The sequence below is a fragment of the Corylus avellana genome, chromosome 7 (assembly GCF_965113065.1).
Source record: "Corylus avellana chromosome 7, dhCorAvel1.hap1.2, whole genome shotgun sequence".
In the NCBI taxonomy this organism is placed as follows: domain Eukaryota; kingdom Viridiplantae; phylum Streptophyta; class Magnoliopsida; order Fagales; family Betulaceae; genus Corylus; species Corylus avellana.
In genome coordinates, this window is record NC_142496.1 from 4,246,942 (window position 1) to 4,267,443 (window position 20,502).

Here is a 20,502-nt window from a genome sequence, read left to right on the forward strand (position 1 = left end):
TTTATCAAATATTTGTTATGCAAAATTGTAATTTTGGTTTAAATTTTCGCATTTTCAAATAAACACCCTTAGCTTACTTATGAAAATCGCAGATTTTTTTTCCTATTTTAAATTAAGCGCTTTTTAAATCGCAATGCTAAATGCATACGTTTTGCGATATCTTTTAAAGACATATATTATTCTTACGAAATCGTAATTCCAAATGTACCCTTACACTCCACCGTTCCTATTATTTGGATAAGGTTTTGTTTAAGGGTATTATTTCTTTTATTACAAATTTATTATAAATCGACATGTTAATTTACATGATTATTATATTAATTATTAAAATGTAGAGAATGGTCTTGGGATACTATACAAATTGGGTGAAATAATTATAGTGGCTACTCGTCAACCATGTCATCTTAACTATTTTATCAATTATGAATTGCCATATCAGTTTATAAATGATTTTATAGTAAAAACTGTAGTACTTCAAGTATTTTCTAAATGTAGACTGTCATATGGCAGTCTACAATTCATATGAAACTTATCATATTTACAAACTAACAAGGCGAACCATCTAACACTTATCACATTAGCAATTAAAATATGGACAGTCGGTCACATGATACTCTATATGCCACTTTTATATATATATATATATATAACTTAGACTATCACATGAAGAAAGACCCATGTCCTCCTAAAATTGATATGACTTTTAAAACTACCATTGAATTAAAATCTAATAATCATATATCATAAATTTAATGGTGGTTTTAAAATGTACACCAATTTTAGAAGGACATGAGTCTTCTTCTAGTATTTTTTGAATTATAGAGTAATGCCGGTGTAATATTAGTGTGAGAAATAAGTATGAAGAGTAACTTTACTCAATAATTATAATAGAAGACATTTTTCCATTTGAATAATTCAAATTTATTTAGGTTAAGTGGCCCCAATCCGATCATATTCATGGGTAGTATTGTTCAAGAACTAGTGAAGATTTTACGAATATTGAAATTAGAAGGCAACCATTGATGTAATTGAAATTTGACTATTGAATTTAAAAATCATTAGTAATTATGAGGTTTTTGTACTCTAAACATAATCTAGAAAACATGAGACTCAATCGAATACAAGACCTACGGCTACTAAGGCCCAAGAAAAGCTCAATAGTCTAATTAAAGCCTCGCTATTACTAAAGTCTAAGGAAGGACATGCAGCAAGGCCCATTGTTACAATGGCCCAAGAGAGCTCAAGAAAGCCCAATGGAAGGCATTCTTATACAAAGGCCCAAAAAAGGGCCCAAGTCACTTGGAAACTTGGCAAGGACTTTCCGAGCAACTGAAACAATAATCATTGGGCCGCTGGTGAGGCTGCTTGGCGAAAGGGAAGCTGAGGTTTCTATGGAGGCTGCCATGGTGCTTTCTTTTCTTTTCTTTTTTTCTGTAGGCAGTGATAACATAGTGCTTGGTAATGAATTATACAACCTATTCACAAATATTCTATATATTTTGATGTAATTTATTTTCTTGGCCACCCAACTAGGTAAAATAAGCTAAGCCATGGTTGTCAAAGCACCGAATACAAAGACGTACAGCACCCATTTAAGTTCATCTTTCTTTTTCTTTTTTCATCAAAACTTTGTAATAATTCAACCATATATATACCTACTATTCAAGAATAATTACTCTATGTTGTCTTCAAAAGGTAACTCCATCGACTGTGACTACGTTTAATGAAGGGGAAGTCACTAGTTCGAATCCATCTCCCTCTCTTATGCGGACATGTAAAAAAAAAAAAAATATAGTAATAATAATAATTACTCTATGTCATAATAAAAAACAATTCAGGCAATAACCAAAATTCAAGCTAATCTACATACTATAGTTGAGCTCTGTACGTGTAGTCATTGTTAGGTAATGGCTCTATTAGGAATTATTATTTGTTAGGGTATTCGGTTGATTAGTGTTTTATTGTTTTACTAATTGTTCAGTTCATTAGTTATTTTATTGTTTTATTATTATTGTGTCCGTAGGACTCTTAGTGTCAACACTAAGTGTTAACAGGAATAGATTTAAATATGTTAGTGATTGAGTTATAGTCCACGTTAAAGTTTTGAATATTACGAGACTCTTTTATTGTATTTTGTTACTTAAGTATTACATTGCTATAGAATAAAAATGAATCAAATAAATTATTCAACCTTGTATTTATAAGACCTGAGAGCATCTCTAATTGCTCATATGTTTATGAGTCTTTGAAAATCTTACCATATCCATCTTTGTTGCTACCTAGTTCTCATCCCACGTGAACACGTAAGTTCAACAAGAGACACACAAACAAAAGTTAATGATATGGAAGACCCTAGATAGAAACATATTTGGATAGACATAAAACATCCCTATCAAAAACTTGTCTTCCAGCAGTAGATCGACCAATCATAGCTTGTTAAAGTTGGTCATTGAAGTTGATGAAAGTATGATCCAAAAGCTTTATGCAGATTGCAGCTAGGACATTAACTGTTCTTTAGATTAATGGATGATTAATGTTTCGTGTTTGGTACGACATTTAAAGAGAAAAGAGCCAAATGCTTATATTCTTTTTGATCTTGCAGTGGGCCGCCTATAGATTGAACTTTATGTACGTTTTAGTACCAACAAGATTCTACATGCTTTAGGCTTTTAGCTCAACAACCAATTATCACGACACTATCTCTACGGCAGATTCAAACTCAAGAGATATTGATCCTTCCTTGTCCAAAGGACAAAAGCAAGATTAATTGCAGATGTTTCCTTTTGATAAGCTTCTAAAAGGAATTGGCAAGGGCACGGTTCACAAAACAGAATATATATATATATATATATCTCCGTTTCTTTTTTCTCCGTCTTTATATTTTGTTCTCTCTCTTTTTCTATCTCTCTTTCTATTTTCTCTCTGATTCTTCTGGTACAGTTTTTCTGCAAGTGCAAACGATTTTATTTTTTATTTTTTTTGATTCTTTGTACTGTTTCTCTCTGATTTCCTTCTTACCGTTTCTCTGTTTTTTTATTTAGAGCATCTCCTGCAGTAAGAGATATTCTACCTAATCAAAAAGCACAATTCTCTATTTTAGCTACTTATTTTTTAATACCAACTCCAACAGATTCTTTATTTAATTCTCTATTTTTTTAAATATTATTTTTTAATTATTATTTTTTTTTTTATCCGCGACCGCTTTTGCATCATCTTGTAAATTGCAATAGAATTGATTCACACGGCATGCCTGTGTGTTATTTTTATTTTTTCATTTTTAGTTTGTCAATTACACGCATGTTATTCAATTTTTTTCAGAAAGTTTTTAGTGATTCAAAAGACTTGAATTTAAATCATAAATTCATGAATAGAGAAGAGAGAAGAGAGAGAAACGTTGAGGGAGGGAGAGAAAAGAGAAGAGAGAAGAGAGAGAAACGTGGAGGGAGAGAGAGAAGAGAGAGAAAATGATGTGAAAATAATATTATATTTAACAATCTAGTGTGCTACAGTGAATAGCAATATGGAGTTATTCACTGTAGCAGTTAAGGTATAATAGCTAATATAAAGCTATTCTGTTGGAGCAAAAAAAATGACAAAAATAGCTAAATGTAGCTAATATCTCCCTTTTAGCTACACTGCTGGAGATGCTTTTATGTACCTTTTTTTTTTTTTTTTTTTTTTTAATTATGTTTCTCTGTATCTCTTTTTCCTTAGTTTTTTTTGTTTCTTTGACGGAGAAATAGAATCTGCAAGGTTTTTGTAAAATACAAATATATAATCTGTTTTTTTGATTTATTTTGATTCTCTGTACAATTCTCCAACTATATTTTTTTGATTTCAAGATTGAGTTTGATTCTGTTTTCTCCAACTATATATATATTTTTTTATATAAATAATTTTGTAGCATAATTGCAAAAAAAAAAAAAAAAAAAAAAGGCCACCTACCCGACATAATTAAAAACAAAACAGAAAAAGAAATTATAGTAAAGTTGTTTATGTTTTAAAAAAAAAAAATGAAAGTCCTTAATAATATAAATTGTATTTGTATTATAAGGGTATTTTAGAAAAATTGATCACAATATGATTCCATTCACCAACATATTGCATTGTACCAAACGAAGAAATATGATTAGCTAGTCTATTCCAGTGTTACAACCAAACAAAGGAATATAAATAATTAATCTATTCTACACTCTTCTATTTCCAGTAGTAGCTAATCATTTTCTAATGGACTAGACATTCCTCGAACTAAACGAGGCCTAAAAGTGTTAATATGAATAGATCTAAATATGGGGAAAATTACATTTTACCCCCAAAGTTGATAGCATTTTTCAATTCGAACACCAAAGTTTCAATTTTTGCAATCTATCCCTACAAGTTTCAATTTTTTTTCAATTCGACTAATATTATCTCAAAATTCTCATATTACCCCTAATTTTTATTTTTTATAAATAATAATAATAAAAAAAAACAAATTCGGGGGAGTGCAAAAATGGCAAGATGGCCAAAGTAGCCACCCCGAATTTTTTTTTTTTAATTTTTTATAAAAAATAAAAAAAAATAAAAAATTAGGGGCAATATGGAAGTTTTGGATACAATTAGTCAAATTGCAAAAATTTAAAACTTTAGGGGTAGATTGCAAAATTTGAAACTTTGGTGTTTGAATTAAAAATCGCTGTCAACTTTGAGAGTAAACTGTAATTTTTCCTTAAATATATTAGTGATTGAGTTATAGTCCACGTTGAAGCTTTGTTTATTGTGACTCTTTTATTGTATTTTGTTACTTAAATACTACATTGCTATGGAATAAGAATGAATGAAGTAAATTATTCAAACCTTGTATTTATAAAAGTTGAAAGCATCTCTAATTACTCACGTAAATACGTAAGTTCAACCAGAGACACACGAACAAAAGTTAATGATATGGAAGACCCTAGATAGAAACATATTTGGATAGACATAAAACATCCCTATCAAAAACTTGTCTTCCAGCAGTAGATCGACCAATCATAGCTTGTTAAAGTTGGTCATTGAAGTTGATGAAAGTATGATCCAAAAGCTTTATGCAGATTGCAGCTAGGACATTAACTGTTCTTTAGATTAATGGATGATTAATGTTTCATGTTTGGTACGACATTTAAAGAGAAAAGAGCCAAATGATTATATTCTTTTTGATCTTGCAGTCGGCCTCCTATAGATTGAACTTTATGTACGTTTTAGTACCAACAAGATTCTATATGCTTTAGGCTTTTAGCTCAACAACCAATTATCACGACACTGTCTCTACGGCAGATTCAAACTCTCAAGAGATATTGATCCTTCCTTGTCCAAAGGACAAAAGCAGGATTAATTGCAAATGTTTCCTTTTGATCAGCTTCTAAAAGGAATTGGCAAGGCACGGTTTACAAAACAGTACTAAACTGGTGACGCCATGTGAGGAAGTTAGGCCCATCCAGTTTGATATAAATAAAGGTAATAACATTGGGAATAGAGAAACCATTAGAAGTTGATGAAACCGCCATTGAAAGAGCGGGAGGTTGGTATTAGGAAACAAAGAAAATAAGCTGGTTTAAAGCTATGATACCATGAAAGTTTTAATAAATAGATGTTTGATCAACTTGATCAAATAGTATGTATTGTATTAATATAAGTAGACTTTACATTCGAGAGTTTGAGTACATGTATATAACATTTGAAATTTAAACCTATACAATTTCAAATGTCCAGAGACTATAACGCTAAGATAATAAGATAACAGAAAGTTGATGCTATCCTATCCTGTAGAGTTTGCTATAGAGATGGACTCTTTCGGGTGGTTATGGTAGTATTTGGTAAATGAGTTGGCCTAGACACTATAGTTGATGTAGATTGATGTGAAAAAAAATAAGACTCTTTAGTATAGAAAAAGTGGTATAAAAAAATGAAAATGTTTTGTTTTGTAATTATTTTTTTTATTTGAATAATAATAAAAAGTAAATGATATGATATAAAAAGTAAAAAAAATTAGAATATTTTGATATTGATGTGATATAAAAAGTAAAAAAGTTAAAATATTTTGACGTTGATTGTTTTGGAAAATGGTAATGAAAAAGAAATCTTTTTGAAAAGGAAATCTCTTTTTCAAAGAAATCTCTGTGACAAAGACCCCACTAGCTAGATTGTTTGTATAAAGAGACGACGCGGGGATTCACCGTTTTGTAACAAACCCAACTCTCTGTTTTTCAGCATCTCTCTTTCAAATTTGCATCCTTGGTGTTGGTGAGGGTGGCTGGTTGATTAGTTTTTAAGGAGTTTCCATGGCGGACATGATGGAGATAAAGATGCTGGCAATTAGGCCAATACGATTGGCAGATCAGGTGGCCAAGACTGCTGACAAGGCGCAATCTTCCAAACAAGATTGCTTAGAGATCAAGGCAAAGGCAGAGGAGCTTGCAGGCATTTTACGGCAGGCATTGAGAGCCCGCAATAAGCTCCATGAGCGTCCAACCCGCCGCATCATTGATGACGCAAAACAGGTCCTCGAGAAAGCCCTTGAGCTCGTAAGCAAGTGCAGCACCAATGGCATCATGAAGCGGATCTTCACCTTTAAATTACCCGCCGCAGCGTTCAGGAAAACGTCCATGCAACTAGAGAATTCAATCAGTGACGTGTCGTGGCTCCTCCAACTGTCCACCGATGGGTACCTGGGTGTTGCTCCGATCGTAGCCAAAGAGCCACTTCTATGCCGCATATGGGAACAAATTGCGATTCTACAGTACAATGGGTCGTCGTTAGAGGAGCGCTCGCTCGCAGCTGACTCTCTGGTTTCATTGGCTCGGGATAGCGATCGAGGTGATAAGCTTATTATTGACGAAGGTGGGCTCGCAGGCCTTTTAAAGTTGGCTAAAGAAGGAAGCATGGAAGCTGCCAGGGCCATTGGCTTACTGGGTCGTGACTCGGAAAACGTTGAACACATTGTGAAAGCTGGTATTTGCTTTGTGTTTGCGAAAATCCTCAAAGAAGGCCACATGAAGGTTCAGGCTATGGTGGCATGGGCAATCTCGGAGCTAGCCGGGAATCACCCCAAATATTGCCAGGACCATTTTGTGCTGCACAACGCAATTCGGTTGCTTGTTAGTCATCTTGCCTTTGAGACCATTCAAGAACAGCAAGTTTCTCTGTCGGGAACTAGCATAAAGAGGAGGGAACTTGAAGAGCCTGCAGCCACTAGGGCCCAAATGAAGGCAATGGCGGCAAAAGCTCTTTGGCAGCTGTCCAAAGGAAATCGCTCTATTTGTCAGTACATCACCGAATCAAGAGGGCTGTTGTGTTTTGCCATTTTTTTAGAAAAAGGAGCTGGTGATGATGTTCAATTCTATTCAGCCATGGCATTGATGGAGATCACAGCTATGGCCGAGCAACATCCTTTGTTGAGGCGCGCCGCTTTCAAGCCTACTTCCCATGTTGCCAAAGCGGTAGTTAAACAGTTGCTCAGAATTGTAGAGGCCAACTCTAACTCTAACTCCAAACTCCTTGTACCCTGCATCAAATCGCTTGGAAACTTGGCACGCACTTTCCAAGCATCTGAAACAAGAATCATTGAGCCACTGGTGAGGCTACTTGACAAAAGGGTAGCTGTGGTTTCTATAGAGGCTGCCATTGCACTTAACAAGTTTGCTTGCACTGACAATTTTCTCCATGATTATCACTGCAAAGCAATCATAGATGCAGGAGGAGCTAAGCACTTGGTTCACTTGGTTTACTTCGGTAAACAAATGGTCCAACTTCCTGCATTGATTCTTCTCTGTCACATTGCTTTACATGTTCCTCACAGCGAGACACTTGCACAAGAAGAGGTGCTTGCTGTGCTTGAATGGTCATCAAAGCAGGCGCATCTGGTTGAAGAACCTTCTATTAAGTCACTACTATCAGAAGCCAAAGGAAGGTTGAAGCTCTATCAGTCCCTAGGTTCAAGAGGATGAGAGTCAAATAATCATGCCGATTTTTAGTATTTAATTTTATATTATTAAAGTTAGTGTTATTTAGTAATTTAATAATGGGTTTGACCCATATCAGCCAAATTAAGGCTAAAATTTGTTCTTTTCTACTCCTCTATCTATATATATATATATATATATATATTAGAATTGATGAATAAACAAATTTTGTTCTTTAAAAATTGTAATTACTATTATCTTAAGGTGAGATACATCAAATAAGAGAATTGAGGGGTAACTACTCGGAATTGGGCAGTCAAATAAACGCTAAGGAAATGTCCATAAGCCCAAAACCAATCGGTGGGTAAAAAAATGGTCCAAGGCCCGGTCTTATTATGCCATGCATAGCTATGGGAATCTACTCCAATAGCAATGGGCCACACACCAAGCCACGTACCACGTCCAGGCCCACAATGTTAAATACTTTCCTAATTTAGAGTATATAGGTTACTCAAACTTAGGCCATCGTGCACGATCAGCTAGAACGTGACATAGAGGCAGTTATATCGAGATGATTATGAAAGGTAAGCTTAGTAAGGTAAAGAGGACTTTTGGCGTTAAGCTCAAAACTTGAACTTAAGCTGCTGTATTTGTTTAAGAGTAAAATATTTTATGAAAAATGGTTTTTGTATTTTTTAGTGTGTCCGAAAATAATACTAAAACCCAGAGTATTTTCAATTCGCTTAAAAAAGCTTGTTTAGTTTCAAATAATGGTTTTCGTTTTTAAATTTTGTAAACTATTTTTTGAGTTTGAGTTTTTCCTTCTTAAATTGTTAAACCACTATCGGACCACTGATGGACCACCACCGAGCCACCATCGGACCATACTTGGACGACCCTCGAACCACGGCCAAGCCACCACTGGACAATCTTTGGACCACCACCAAACCATCATCGTGCCATGTCAACCACCACTGAACTACTCTCGGACCTTTGCTGGACCACTTTCAGTCCACCATCATGCCCCATAGGACCACTAACGAACCACTGTTAGGCCACCACAGAGACTCGTCGAATTCAAATTTTTAGGTTAATTTTTTTAAATTATTTATATTTATATTTTTATATTATAAATAAAAATTAATTTTTATAGATTAACATGATTAAATGAAAATTTTTTAAAAAAATTATAATTTTTTATACTCGCCAAACGCATGAAAATATTTTCATCATTTTTATAAATAAAGAGTCAATTTTTTTTTTATGAGGTTTAATACGTAGCCAATTGAGTTACCATTGCTAAGAAATAAAGAGTCACTAGAGAGGAAGAAAACCATTTGATTTTCTAGGACGGCTGCCATGACGAAAACGAAATGAAGTGAAAAGAAATGTCGTTTTGCCGTTGGCCAGTCCATCCTCTCAGTCCACTCCTCCCCATTCCTCCGATCAACAAGTCCTTCAGCCTCCAACGCCTCTTCTGTCTCTCTCACTCTCTGACAATGGACGCCAACTCCAAAATCCGCGACGACGATGCACCAAAGCAGCCAACGAGCTTCGACTTCCTCACCAGGAAAGCCTACGCCCCTCCTTCCTGGGCCTCCCATCTCAACCCCATCCCCTCTCACGTCTTCCGTCTCGGCCACGTGAGCTAAATTCTCTTCTTTTTAGTTCTCTTTTTCTTGGATTAGAACTTACAAATTGGACTCATACCAGTTTGCTCTTGTTCTTTATCAGCTTCCAACTCCAATCCACAAATGGAACCTTCCCAATTTGCCCAATAACACTGAGGTCTGGTTGAAGGTAATAATCCCTTATACCTCATCCTTACTACTCTTTTTTATTCTTATTTTGCAATATTTGATTTTGTTCTTTTTGGTGGTTTATTCTTTTGAAAATGTTTGACATGTTATATTCAAGGAACTAAAGTATGTTGGGGTGTGGCAGTGTAATCACAGATCAACAGGACAAATTTAATGAAAACAGAGATAAGTATTAACATGGCGATCAAAAGTTCTCTCAATTTTTGACTTATATGGCGTTGTTGATGCCCATTTGTAGGAATTGAGAAATCAGAAACCACTTTGGTTAAGTTTCACTATTTTGAGAGTTTGGTTTTGGGGCCAGTGTTAGCTGCACATGAAATATTGGAAGAGTGCATTTCATATGCATGCATATGATTTTCTTGAAGCTTTTATTCTATTGCATTACATTATTTTTTTTTCATCTTTTACCCCGAAAGCATTCTTGAGTGTTTCTGTTGTCTTTCTCATTTTCGTTTGGTCATAATTTTGAAGCTATTCCTTTTGTGGTGTATGTGTGGATACCACATTTTATTATGTGGTCACAACAAGAAGAAGAAATATGAACTGTTTGCACCTATGAGCAATCTGAGCACGGATGGTGATCTTGATATAATGTATTGAAGTTTGAGATGCTCCTTAGATATCTTCTTCACTTTCCTGGTTTTCACTGACAGAAAAATTTGCAATTCTATAGCGTGATGATCTTTCGGGAATGCAGTTGAGTGGGAACAAAGTCAGAAAATTGGAATTCTTGATGGCAGATGCCGTGGCACAGGGTGCTGACTGTGTCATAACAATCGGAGGCATCCAAAGCAACCACTGCCGTGCAACTGCGGTGGCTGCAAAGTATCTGAATCTTGACTGTTTTCTTATACTACGAACCTCAAAGGTCAACTATTTATTTTTTGAATTTCCCCTCTCCCTTGAAAAAAATATCACATGTAAAATTTGCCTATACTTGAATAAGTTGTTTGGCACCCTTGTTGCTAATTATCTCTTTATAAACTGCAGGTCCTTGTGGACCAAGATCCTGGATTGACTGGCAATCTACTGGTTGAGCGTTTAGTTGGAGCTCATATTGATCTTATTTCGAAAGAAGAATATGCAAAAATTGGAAGTGAGGTTTGTCTGTTTTTTTTTTTTTGGTTCTGAGCTATGACTTCTTGATGCATGTTTAGTTGATAATCATTACTGCATGCACTGTTGGATAGTTTATTGATGTGTTCTGACTCCGCTGTTACTGCTATTAATATCTCAAGTTGAAGTCTTAAGCTGAAAGGTGTTTGTTTAAGTGATACTTTTGTTAGAGTTATATAAAAAACAACAACTTGAGCAATATGTACGGTTGAAATGGATTGTATTTTGTTTGAAACAATTGAAGTTGTGACTCTTGGTGACATTGCCACATAAGTATTGGATATTTGCTTTTCAATGAATTACTTATTTATCAAAAAGTATTGGATATTTGGACTATACCAAAAGCGCTAGTTGACCTTTTTAATTTATTTACAGGAATATGGATATGTATAAGACTAAGGTCTGAATGAAAATCCTTGGTCAAGGATGTGAATCTTTCTTTCCTAGTTAAGGATAGAGAGAGAAGAAGGCTTCTCCCTCAGGAGAATGGAAGATAATAGTTAAGATTAGATTAGATTCACTTCTCCTCCCCACCTCCTTCCTGCGCCTGCCTTTTTCTTCTGCAGAACATCTTCAATGCATATGGATTAAAATTTCTTTTACAAGACTCAAGTAATGAATGTAGCTAAGGATGCAATTAAAAATATCCAAATGATGTTAGAATGCTGTGTCTTATTTTTCCGTGCTCTCTATGGCCATTAGCCCCTCTCCTAACAAAAGGGTAATGAATGTTGTGGTATGTATTGCATTGAAGTAGCCTTACCCTTATCCAGTTCACAATTAACTTGACACCTTTTGAAATGGCTTTATTCATTTGGAAAAAAAAGTTATGTCTTAACAAGTTTAAGAAGTCATATATGTAATGTATCTAGATATAAAAGAATGTTTACTAGTACCCAGTGTTTGCCCCATAAAGGTAGGGTATTGGAAGGGAAATTTAAATATGATTTTGCACTTTTAACAGTTTTTCATGAAATTGTATTTCAAGGTTATGTTTGGGTAAAAGAGGGTGAGACTTCAAAAGGGGTATCCTCTGGTTAAGTGGTAAAAGAGGGAGGGAACAAAATGGAGTGAGCCCCCTTCCCTTTGGGTCCACCATTTTGTTTTCTTCCAATGAGGAGGAAATGGAGAGAAGAAGAGTCGATTTCAATCTTTAATATGGGGCCCTTCATTTCCTTTCCTTCTTAATTTTTCTCACTCAACAAAGCACATAAAGTGAAATTAACTTTCCCTTCTTAGCACTTGTCCCAAAAGCCTAAGTTGAAGAGAAACGGTGAATTTAATTTAACCACTATTCTTACATGAAAAATGCTATACATCCCAAATTTTTTTTCCCAAAAATTGGTTCCCAAATAATGTGTCACCATCCCATGAGTTGGTGACACACTTCCCAAAATAATAAATCTCGTGAGATGGTGACACATTATTTGGGAACTAACTTCTGAGAGAAAAATTTGGGATGTGTAGCACTCCTCTTCTAACATTCTCTCCTTTCAAATGCACATGGGTTCCTTCTCAATAAGTGGGGTCCAACATGTAGAGCTTTTGACTTTAAATGGGAGGTATAGAGCGAAGGCAAAATTGAACTCATGGACCATTTGCTCTTATGCCATGACAAGTTATTTACTTTTCTGTCCAGACCTTTGTGTTGAATGATCATGGATAATTAATATATTGCGTAATGCTCTAGCTGATGGACAGATCAGCCACGCCATATCAATGTTGTTTTTTTTTCACCATTCTATATTCATCCATTTTGCTTTTGACCATTGGCGTGGCTTTATGTGGCTGAACTCATGCAGTGGAATTTGTGTTACCTCAATCAGATAGCTGAGATCACACATTGTTGACTGAACGATTATTGACTCGTCTAAGTTATATGTGACAGACTGTTTTATGTTGCATACAATATCTATTTTTTCATATTGATTAACTGAAGTTTTCCGTTGGAAATACTTTTTAGTTATTTTCTTTGTTCTTCTGAATTTCGCAGTCTCTTACTAATCTCTTAAAAGAAAAGTTGCTAAATGAAGGGAGACGGCCATATGTTATTCCTGTCGGCGGATCAAACTCCCTAGGGACCTGGTGAGATTGGGTTGTTGATGTCTATGTTATTTTATTTTTCCATTTGCATTCTATTGTTTGGGAGAAATAATTTCGTAAATTGAAAATTATAGCTGGCCTTCCTTTAAGCTGCTTGTTATCGTGACATCTTATGTTTTTTTCCGTATGAATAAACTATTCTCTGGTAAAAAACCATTGGAACCTTTCTGATGTTTGAAAAAATAGGCTTGGCAAAGCATATAACCTGACTTCAAAGGATTTTCGGTTATGCTGTAAATCTCATGACCATGAGTGGCTCAAGGGATGACAGAGATGTCGAGTGTCATGGGTTGAGTCTATGGAAAAGTTTCCACCATGATGGTTTTACCATGGTGCTCCACTCTTGTGTTTTAGGTTCCTAAAATGAAAGTTGGTTTTAGTTACCTTTGGCTTGCCCTTAGGTGCTCTACACCCAATTCCTTTTGTGTATTTGTGTTCACTCTTTTGTATCTCTTTTAATAAATTACATAATGAGTTGAAAATGGATCTGGGTTACTACTTGCCCATTTTTCTTAATTGGTTTCTCTACTCTCTTTCTTTCTTTTTGGTGTGCACTTATGGAAAATCCCTTCAAACTCAAACTTCTAATCACTTTCTCTCTAGATGAGTTCTGTTATTTTTTTTTTCCCCGAAGTTTCCTCGATTTCTTATTCAATGTTTTTATAATTGCTATCTGACTCTTACATGTGATATTAATCTGTTCAGGGGCTATATTGAAGCGATCCGGGAGATTGAGCAGCAGCTTCAGACTGGGACTAGCAAAATAAAATTTGATGATATGGTTGTAGCATGTGGCAGGTTCCACTCTACTCCATCTGTTAGTTTTTGCTGCTATCAGTGATGGTTTTTTGTTTTTGCTCCTTCAAGCTTCTACCTTTATCTGGTGTAATACTGATGTAGTATAGCCCTTTAGTTCCAAGATTAGGGGTTGCCTACAATCAGAATTTTTGATAAGAATTGGTGGGTTGAAGGCATTGAAGTTTCGGTTTTTTGGTTTAGAAAGCTAATTTGATAATTGTGGATGGGAAAAGGGATTAGATTATGTTTGGAAGAGATACATGGGTTAGGCATTCTTTGTGTGAACGGTGGAATTAGGGAAAATCTTGACTTCAAATAACCTCAGGAAGTGGAACGTCATAGTGATAGATTAGTGTTGTATGTGCAAGAATAATTGGGAGTCCATTAATCAACTTCTTCTTCACTGCGAAGTGGCAATAGATTTATGGAGTTCGCTTTTTCATCTTTTTGGTGTTGATTGGGTTATGCCTAGAAGGGTAAGATAGTTGTTGTCTAGTTGGAGAGGCCAGTTGGGAAGTCACAATATTTTGGAAGTTTGGAGGATGACACCTTTGTGTTTAATATGGTTTATTTGGAGAGCAGAATGCAAGGTGCTTTGAAGATCGTGAGAGTTCAGTTGTAGAGTGAAAAAATATTATGTTCAAATCGCTTTATGCATGGAGTATAATAGTCTGCATTTTTCTAGTTTTTTTTTTCTGATTTCTTGGACTTTTCTCTTTCTCCCAAATCAGGGTTTCTCTTATATACTTTATGTGTACTAGGATTGTACCATTCTGCACTTTCAAGGAGATTGAATTACTTATATAAAAACAAAAGGAAGAAAAAGTAAAGGTTGCAGAACTTTTCTTGGAATCATCTTTTAGGAGTTGTGTGCGCTAAAATTAGGGTTTAAGGGTAATCCTTCTTCCAGATGAGAGGTGTTCTTGAAGTCAGAAAACACTGAAGCAAATTAACTCACTCAGGACTGATTGTCAAAGAAGAGGTTGAGGCCAACCTCTTGATTAGAAGACTGTTAATCCAGACTATTTGTATAAGCTTTCAAAGGCTTTCTATAGAGTCATCTCAAACAGGCTTTGAAAATTCAGCAAAGCACAAGATATCTGACTTTATGAATTTTAAAGAGTAACAAAAGAGTATAATTTTGGGGTTCATAATACATAGACACTAGGAAAGCTCTCTGTATACCTTTGGATTTGTTTCAATTATTTCCTCTTTAGTTTTTTCATGCGTATATATATATATATAGTGAGAAATAAAATCCTCGGCCTTTTTCCCAATTCTGATGCTCAAAATTGAAACCATTCATATTGCATCACTACCAAGTCGACAAGACATCACCTTATTTTTATGTTTGATACCACACCTCAATGAATTTCCTTTGTCTAGATAGTGACTCATTTGCAGCAACAATGACTTCACTGAGTTGGATTTGAATTTAGGTTAATTCTATGAATTGTCTTTTATAATAGCAACTTATACTTGCAGTCTTTGAAAGAGATATTGGTGGAGTTCTACCAAACTTTTTGTAGGGCTTTTTACCATCAAAGAAATGACTATTCATCTTTCATATAGTTTATTTTGGGAATTTAAAAGAATACTGTCGTGCAGAAAATATGAGAGTTGATGATTGTACTAATACCTCATTAATACATGACTTTCGTTGATTTTCAGTGGGGGTACAGTTGCTGGTCTGTCGTTGGGATCATGGCTGAGTACATTGAAGGCAAAGGTTTGTCCTTCTTAATATAGTTTCTCATTTGCTGTTCTTGAACATGCCAATTAATTTCATTTCTATGTTTCACTTATTTGTAGGTTCACGCATTCTCTGTTTGTGATGACCCTGATTACTTTTACGACTTTGTTCAAGGCCTGCTCAATGGACTTGAAGCAGGTGTTAACCCACGTGATATTGTTAACATTCAAAATGTGAGTGTTTATAAGTATATTAACATAGGTTTTTATGAGAATACTTATCAAAAAAAAAAGGTTTTTATGAGAATATTATGCTGTTTCATTGCTGACCTCCCTTGAAATTTGCTGTCTCCATTCTAGAAATGCATAAATTAGAATGTGACTACATGTATTTACTTTGTTGAATTTATAGTGTTTGCATGAGTTGGAGATATTTCTTGGTGGCATATATTACTTGTAACATGACCGAGTGAGCTTGCTGTAGTTTGCCTGTTCTATTCAAGAAGTTCACTTACCAGACGCGCTCACTGCAAATTTTACCTACATTCAACATAGCACGTATGTGTCTTTGAGAGAGAGAGAGAGAGAGAGATCTTTTTTATAGATATGTATTCTAGGGCTGCACTCATTTCAGTGAGAGAGAGAGAGAGAGAGATCTTTTTTGTTGACACGTATTATAGGGCTGCAATCATTTCAGTTTGCCTGCTGGATCTAGTTTACATAAATACTAAGGAAACTAAAAATTTTCATCTTGTTTAATGTAATAAGGGTGGGTGGGTTGCAATGCCGTGTGGGTATGTGGGGCACACACCTATGCATATACACTTCAAGGATAGTCTCGGGTATTCTTGAACTTCTCCTTTTTCTTTGTTTTGTTAATTATTTTATTTTTTCCTTTTTCAACCATTTTTTTCTTTGTATTGTGCTCTCATGGAAATCTTTGATTTCTAGCTATCTGGACAATTAATGATGAAGTGGTATGTTTTGTCTTTTATTGGTAAGTTACAGAAGTACCAAATAGGTATTGAAGCCACAACCTTATCCTCTATTATTTTTGATTGGCATGTCAAGTTTTATCGTTCATTCAGTCTCAAAATTTTCCCCCTTTTTGTCCCAACTTGGGAGTGGGAGTTGTATCCTAGAAACTATAGGGCTTGTTTAGTAATGTGTTTGAAAGTTTTTCTCTTTTTAAACACTTTTCTGTTTGTTAATGTGTTTTGGAGGGTTTTTTTTTTTTTTTTTTTTGAAAAAGTGTTCTAATGTGATATAAATGTGAAATTTGTTTGTGTTTTTAGGAGTGTTTTGTGTTTATGTTGTTTGTTAATGTTTTTGTTTTGAGAAGAGAAAACAAAAGACAAAAAACAGAAAAACAAGAATTTGCTTGCAATAATATTCAGTATGAGAATGCTGGTTGATTGATTATAAAAATAAGTAATGAGATTCTTATCTTCCTACAGGCCAAAGGGCTGGGCTATGCAATTAACACCTCTGAGGAGCTTAAATTTGTCAAGGAAGTCGCTGCAGCCACTGGTGTTGTTCTTGATCCCGTATACAGGTATGCACAATATTTTGCAATGCATCATATTTTTTCTCCACGTGGATGCTTATTACTGGAGAATCTCAACTCATAAGACGACTTTTTGGCTAGAGAGAAAGTTTCATTTCTTAAGGGGAAACAATGCCTTATGTCAGATCTTATATGTAATATTGTTGTGGGAGAGTGGTATTGGCGGTAGTGATGCCCCTGATGCACATCTCAACTTTCATATACTGAAGTAAGGCTAAACATGAAAGAAATACTCCAATCAATAAATAGTTTCCTAATATAAGAAGAGAAGTTCGTGCTTCAAAGCTTTGAGTAGATGACTGAGCTGTCTTCTTTTTACGCTCTAAATTGTTAGCAATTAATCTATTGGTAAAGGTATGCTTCAAGGCCCTGGCAACCCTCGAGTCGTCAATCATTTTGCCACCAACGCTTGCAATATTTTTCCACACATAACAGAGGCTAGCACACTTCACATTCTGTTTTACACGCCAGAATCTGGATACTCAGATTTCTCTCATCCTTGGGCAGTTTTTTTACTAACTGCCCCTAAATGTATGGGAGCAAGAGAAGTAAGATTGCTATGTTTTATTACTGCATTCATGTACTGTCTCAATGCCTTGCTGCTAGTCTCATTCTTGTCCAGTTATTACAAATAACTATTGGTAACTGCTTTGCCATGGGCTGCCAGCCTGCCACCTTCGTTGGAGCATGCATGGAAAACCATTTGTCCAAGAGCTTTTGTAACTGGCTGCAGCACTCAGGAACTGACACTGATGCGCTGATAGCCCAATCTGCCTCGCCTGCATGCTTGTGTGCCCATACCCGTGCAGTTGTTATGTGTGCTCACAGCACATTCACTGTAATTCATGTGTGAGCCTTTGCATGCATGGATTACTTTCCGCACATAGCATGCCCCACATTGATTCACAACACAGTGAATGTGGCATACTAGCACATCAGCAGCATACTAGCATTCAAAGAGTACCTGCGGCCACTGCATGTAGAGGCCCATGTTGTGCCAAGCGCACAGAAATGCTCCCACGTGCATCCATCAGAATAGGCTACACATGTGTACCCACCATGTGCACCTCGCAGGAACACAGTAAGCTACATCCCAACAATCTATGCTTGGGGTAACTCGGAGCCAATACATGCTACACACCAACCCATCCTCGACACCCTGCTGGCAGCATTACAACCTTCTTCCCACCAGGCTCCAACTCGGTGCAAGGGCATGCCTCCTTCATGCATTTAGATTGCTTGGTTGGCATGGATAGAAGCTGCAACAGCATGCTATCAGCACTGTCATCGAGTCAAGGGTCTCACACACGGTAGGACTATTGTTGAAAGGTTCCTCTACATGTGAAACTGCCAACCTGACCATGCAAGCAAATGCTGGTACATTAATATAGTAGTCCAGTTACCGAGCATTTCTTTCAGCATAATATGTTTCTTGTTTAGGGCGGGGGTAGTTTATACTCACACACGTAGTGATTAACTAATTTCAAATTAGATTGCAACAACTGGAAAAAGGCCATTTCTCGACTGTTTTGATTCTGAATGAAACAAGGTTAATGTTATCCTTGATGTTATGTTGTTTTGTTGTTAGTTTGCTTCCCCCTTCTTGCCTGGGTTCATCTGAAGATTTAATAAAAGAGTTAACCTATGTGCGTTGAGCAGAAGTTTCAATTGATGCCTATGTACATATTATTGTTTCTCATGAGAATATTGTTGATTTGATTGATATTTCGTTGTGGGAAAGCATAAATGGTTTGAATGATATTTTCCCTTATCTGATTGTTTAATTTTAGTGGGAAAGCTGCTTATGAGATGATGAAAGACATGGCTGATAATCCTAAGAAGTGGGAAGGGAGAAAGATCCTCTTCATACACACAGGTGGACTTCTAGGGTTGTATGACAAAGTTGAGCAGATGGCTTCATTTGCAGGGAATTGGCGTCGAATGGATGTCCATGAAGAAGTTCCTCGCGGAGATGGTATTGGAAAAATGTTCTAGAGAAGCAAAACAAACATTTAAGTGCTTGCGTTACATTTATTGTTCTTTGGTGATCCAAGCGCTCAATCAGTGCTTTGTACTGATGCATGTAAAATACTCCTATATTTACATTCAGATATAATAAAAATAAATCTACTATGTAGATTCTTGTGTGTGCTTATCTTATCATGATATGTTTGTCTAGCATGTTGCCCATCATTTTGATTCATTTGTGAGCAGAGGGATAATATGTTTTCAAGATTTTGTTCTCTTTTACATAACTTAAGGGTAGCTGATGTAAATCAGAGATCCTCGTTTGCAAGCTCGTCTACAACTGTCCGGACGGGCCTAAACCCGAAAGCCTCGTCCAGAGGCCATCCGGACGCCTATGTTATTTTTCAGCCTTTCATCCGGATGGACTGTCGGGACAGCGTTGTGTTCCGTTCCGAACGACCATTGTAGAATTGCAGTTTGACTTAATTTCTTGTTATTATTAGGTTTAGGGTTTGGGGGCCTATATATATATGTTTTATAGACCCTAGAATGCAGCTTTTGATTATTGTTCAGTTTTTTTTAATAAAAATACTCAGAGTTGAGTTTCTTCATTATTTTCCTTCAAACCCTAGAGAGTATCAAGGATTTAGTGAATTTTTTTTTTTTTTGATTCGTTGATAGTATCAAGAACTTAGGAGTATTTATCCATTCTTTTTGCTGTTATTCTTGCATCTCACGAGTTCTACGTTGCATCAATAGCTCAATGGGTTGGGAATCACATCACTAATTTGAATCTCCTATTTCTCTTCCCTTTGTGGCTAATTACATAAAAAAAAAAAAAAAATTGGGAAAAATTCACATATCACCTTAAACTACCACTCAATTGACAATATCCTTCTAAACTACCAAAAAATTGACAATGTCTCCCAATAATGAAAATACCCTTAACAAAAAAAAAGCTAAAACATTTTTAAAAATAAAAAATAAAAAAATCAGGGTGTGAAATTTTTCTTTTTTTCAAGAAAAAAAATTAAAATTTTTTCTTTTTGGTTTTTTTTTTTTTTTTCCTCTTGTATTTATTTGAATTTTTAGTCTTATTGAAAACATTTATGGTATTTTTGTCTTTTTGTTAGCTTTATGAGGGTAATTGTCAATTTTTTTTGTAGTTTAACGAGACATTGTCGCAATCGAAAGTTTGAGAGAGACATCATCAATTGAGTAGCCTTAAAAGTGGATTCGGCCACCCACATTTAGCCAAAGGGGCGGGCCGAACCACACCCTGATGTGCTATTAAGTATTTTTGTGTATGGAATTTTTCTTAGATAAAAACAAGTTATGGTCCAAGTATTGTAATTATTGAGTCATGAGGTCTGTCTATTGAAGAAAGTGTAATGCTAACTTCTTAAGATGTTCTAGTAAGTATTCCTCAAATTTCAATAATTGTTTTCAAATTAAATGATGAGTATTTTGATATATTATTATTTATGAAAAATAATGAATTGGTAAATGCAAAAAAAAA

At 35.4% G+C, this 20,502-nt stretch overlaps 2 protein-coding genes across 3 annotated transcripts; both read left to right on the top strand.

Moving 5' to 3' along the window:
• The first annotated feature begins 6,296 nt into the window (after positions 1–6,296).
• On the top strand, positions 6,297–7,961 carry LOC132185755 (uncharacterized). Its single transcript, XM_088518295.1, has one exon. It carries the CDS (start codon positions 6,297–6,299, stop codon positions 7,959–7,961), a length of 1,665 nt encoding a protein of 554 aa, XP_088374421.1.
• Positions 7,962–9,242: 1,281 nt separating this feature from the next.
• On the top strand, positions 9,243–19,162 carry D-CDES (D-cysteine desulfhydrase). 2 transcript variants are annotated; one of them, XM_059597844.2, is made up of 10 exons: positions 9,243–9,559; positions 9,651–9,716; positions 10,413–10,607; positions 10,730–10,840; positions 12,849–12,940; positions 13,664–13,756; positions 15,428–15,485; positions 15,569–15,682; positions 16,906–17,003; positions 18,806–19,162. In XM_059597844.2, exons 1-10 carry the CDS (start codon positions 9,305–9,307, stop codon positions 19,008–19,010), a joined length of 1,287 nt encoding a protein of 428 aa, XP_059453827.2. In that variant the 5' UTR covers positions 9,243–9,304; the 3' UTR covers positions 19,011–19,162. The 2 variants fall into 2 exon arrangements, with proteins under 2 accessions (XP_059453827.2, XP_088374422.1); XM_088518296.1 differs by lacking the exons at positions 16,906–17,003; positions 18,806–19,162 and adding an exon at positions 15,743–15,783 and having other exon boundaries at positions 15,569–15,710.
• The last annotated feature ends 1,340 nt before the right edge of the window (positions 19,163–20,502 follow it).

Bases quoted from the DNA above. Each gene is read 5' to 3' on its own strand.
- LOC132185755 (XM_088518295.1), top strand. From the start codon at position 6,297: ATGGCGGACATGATGGAGATAAAGATGCTGGCAATTAGGCCAATACGA.
- D-CDES (XM_059597844.2), top strand. From the start codon at position 9,305: ATGTCGTTTTGCCGTTGGCCAGTCCATCCTCTCAGTCCACTCCTCCCC. The intron at 9,560-9,650 runs GTGAGCTAAATT...GTTCTTTATCAG, and splicing joins ACGTCTTCCGTCTCGGCCAC to CTTCCAACTCCAATCCACAA. The intron at 13,757-15,427 runs GTTCCACTCTAC...GTTGATTTTCAG, and splicing joins ATGGTTGTAGCATGTGGCAG to TGGGGGTACAGTTGCTGGTC.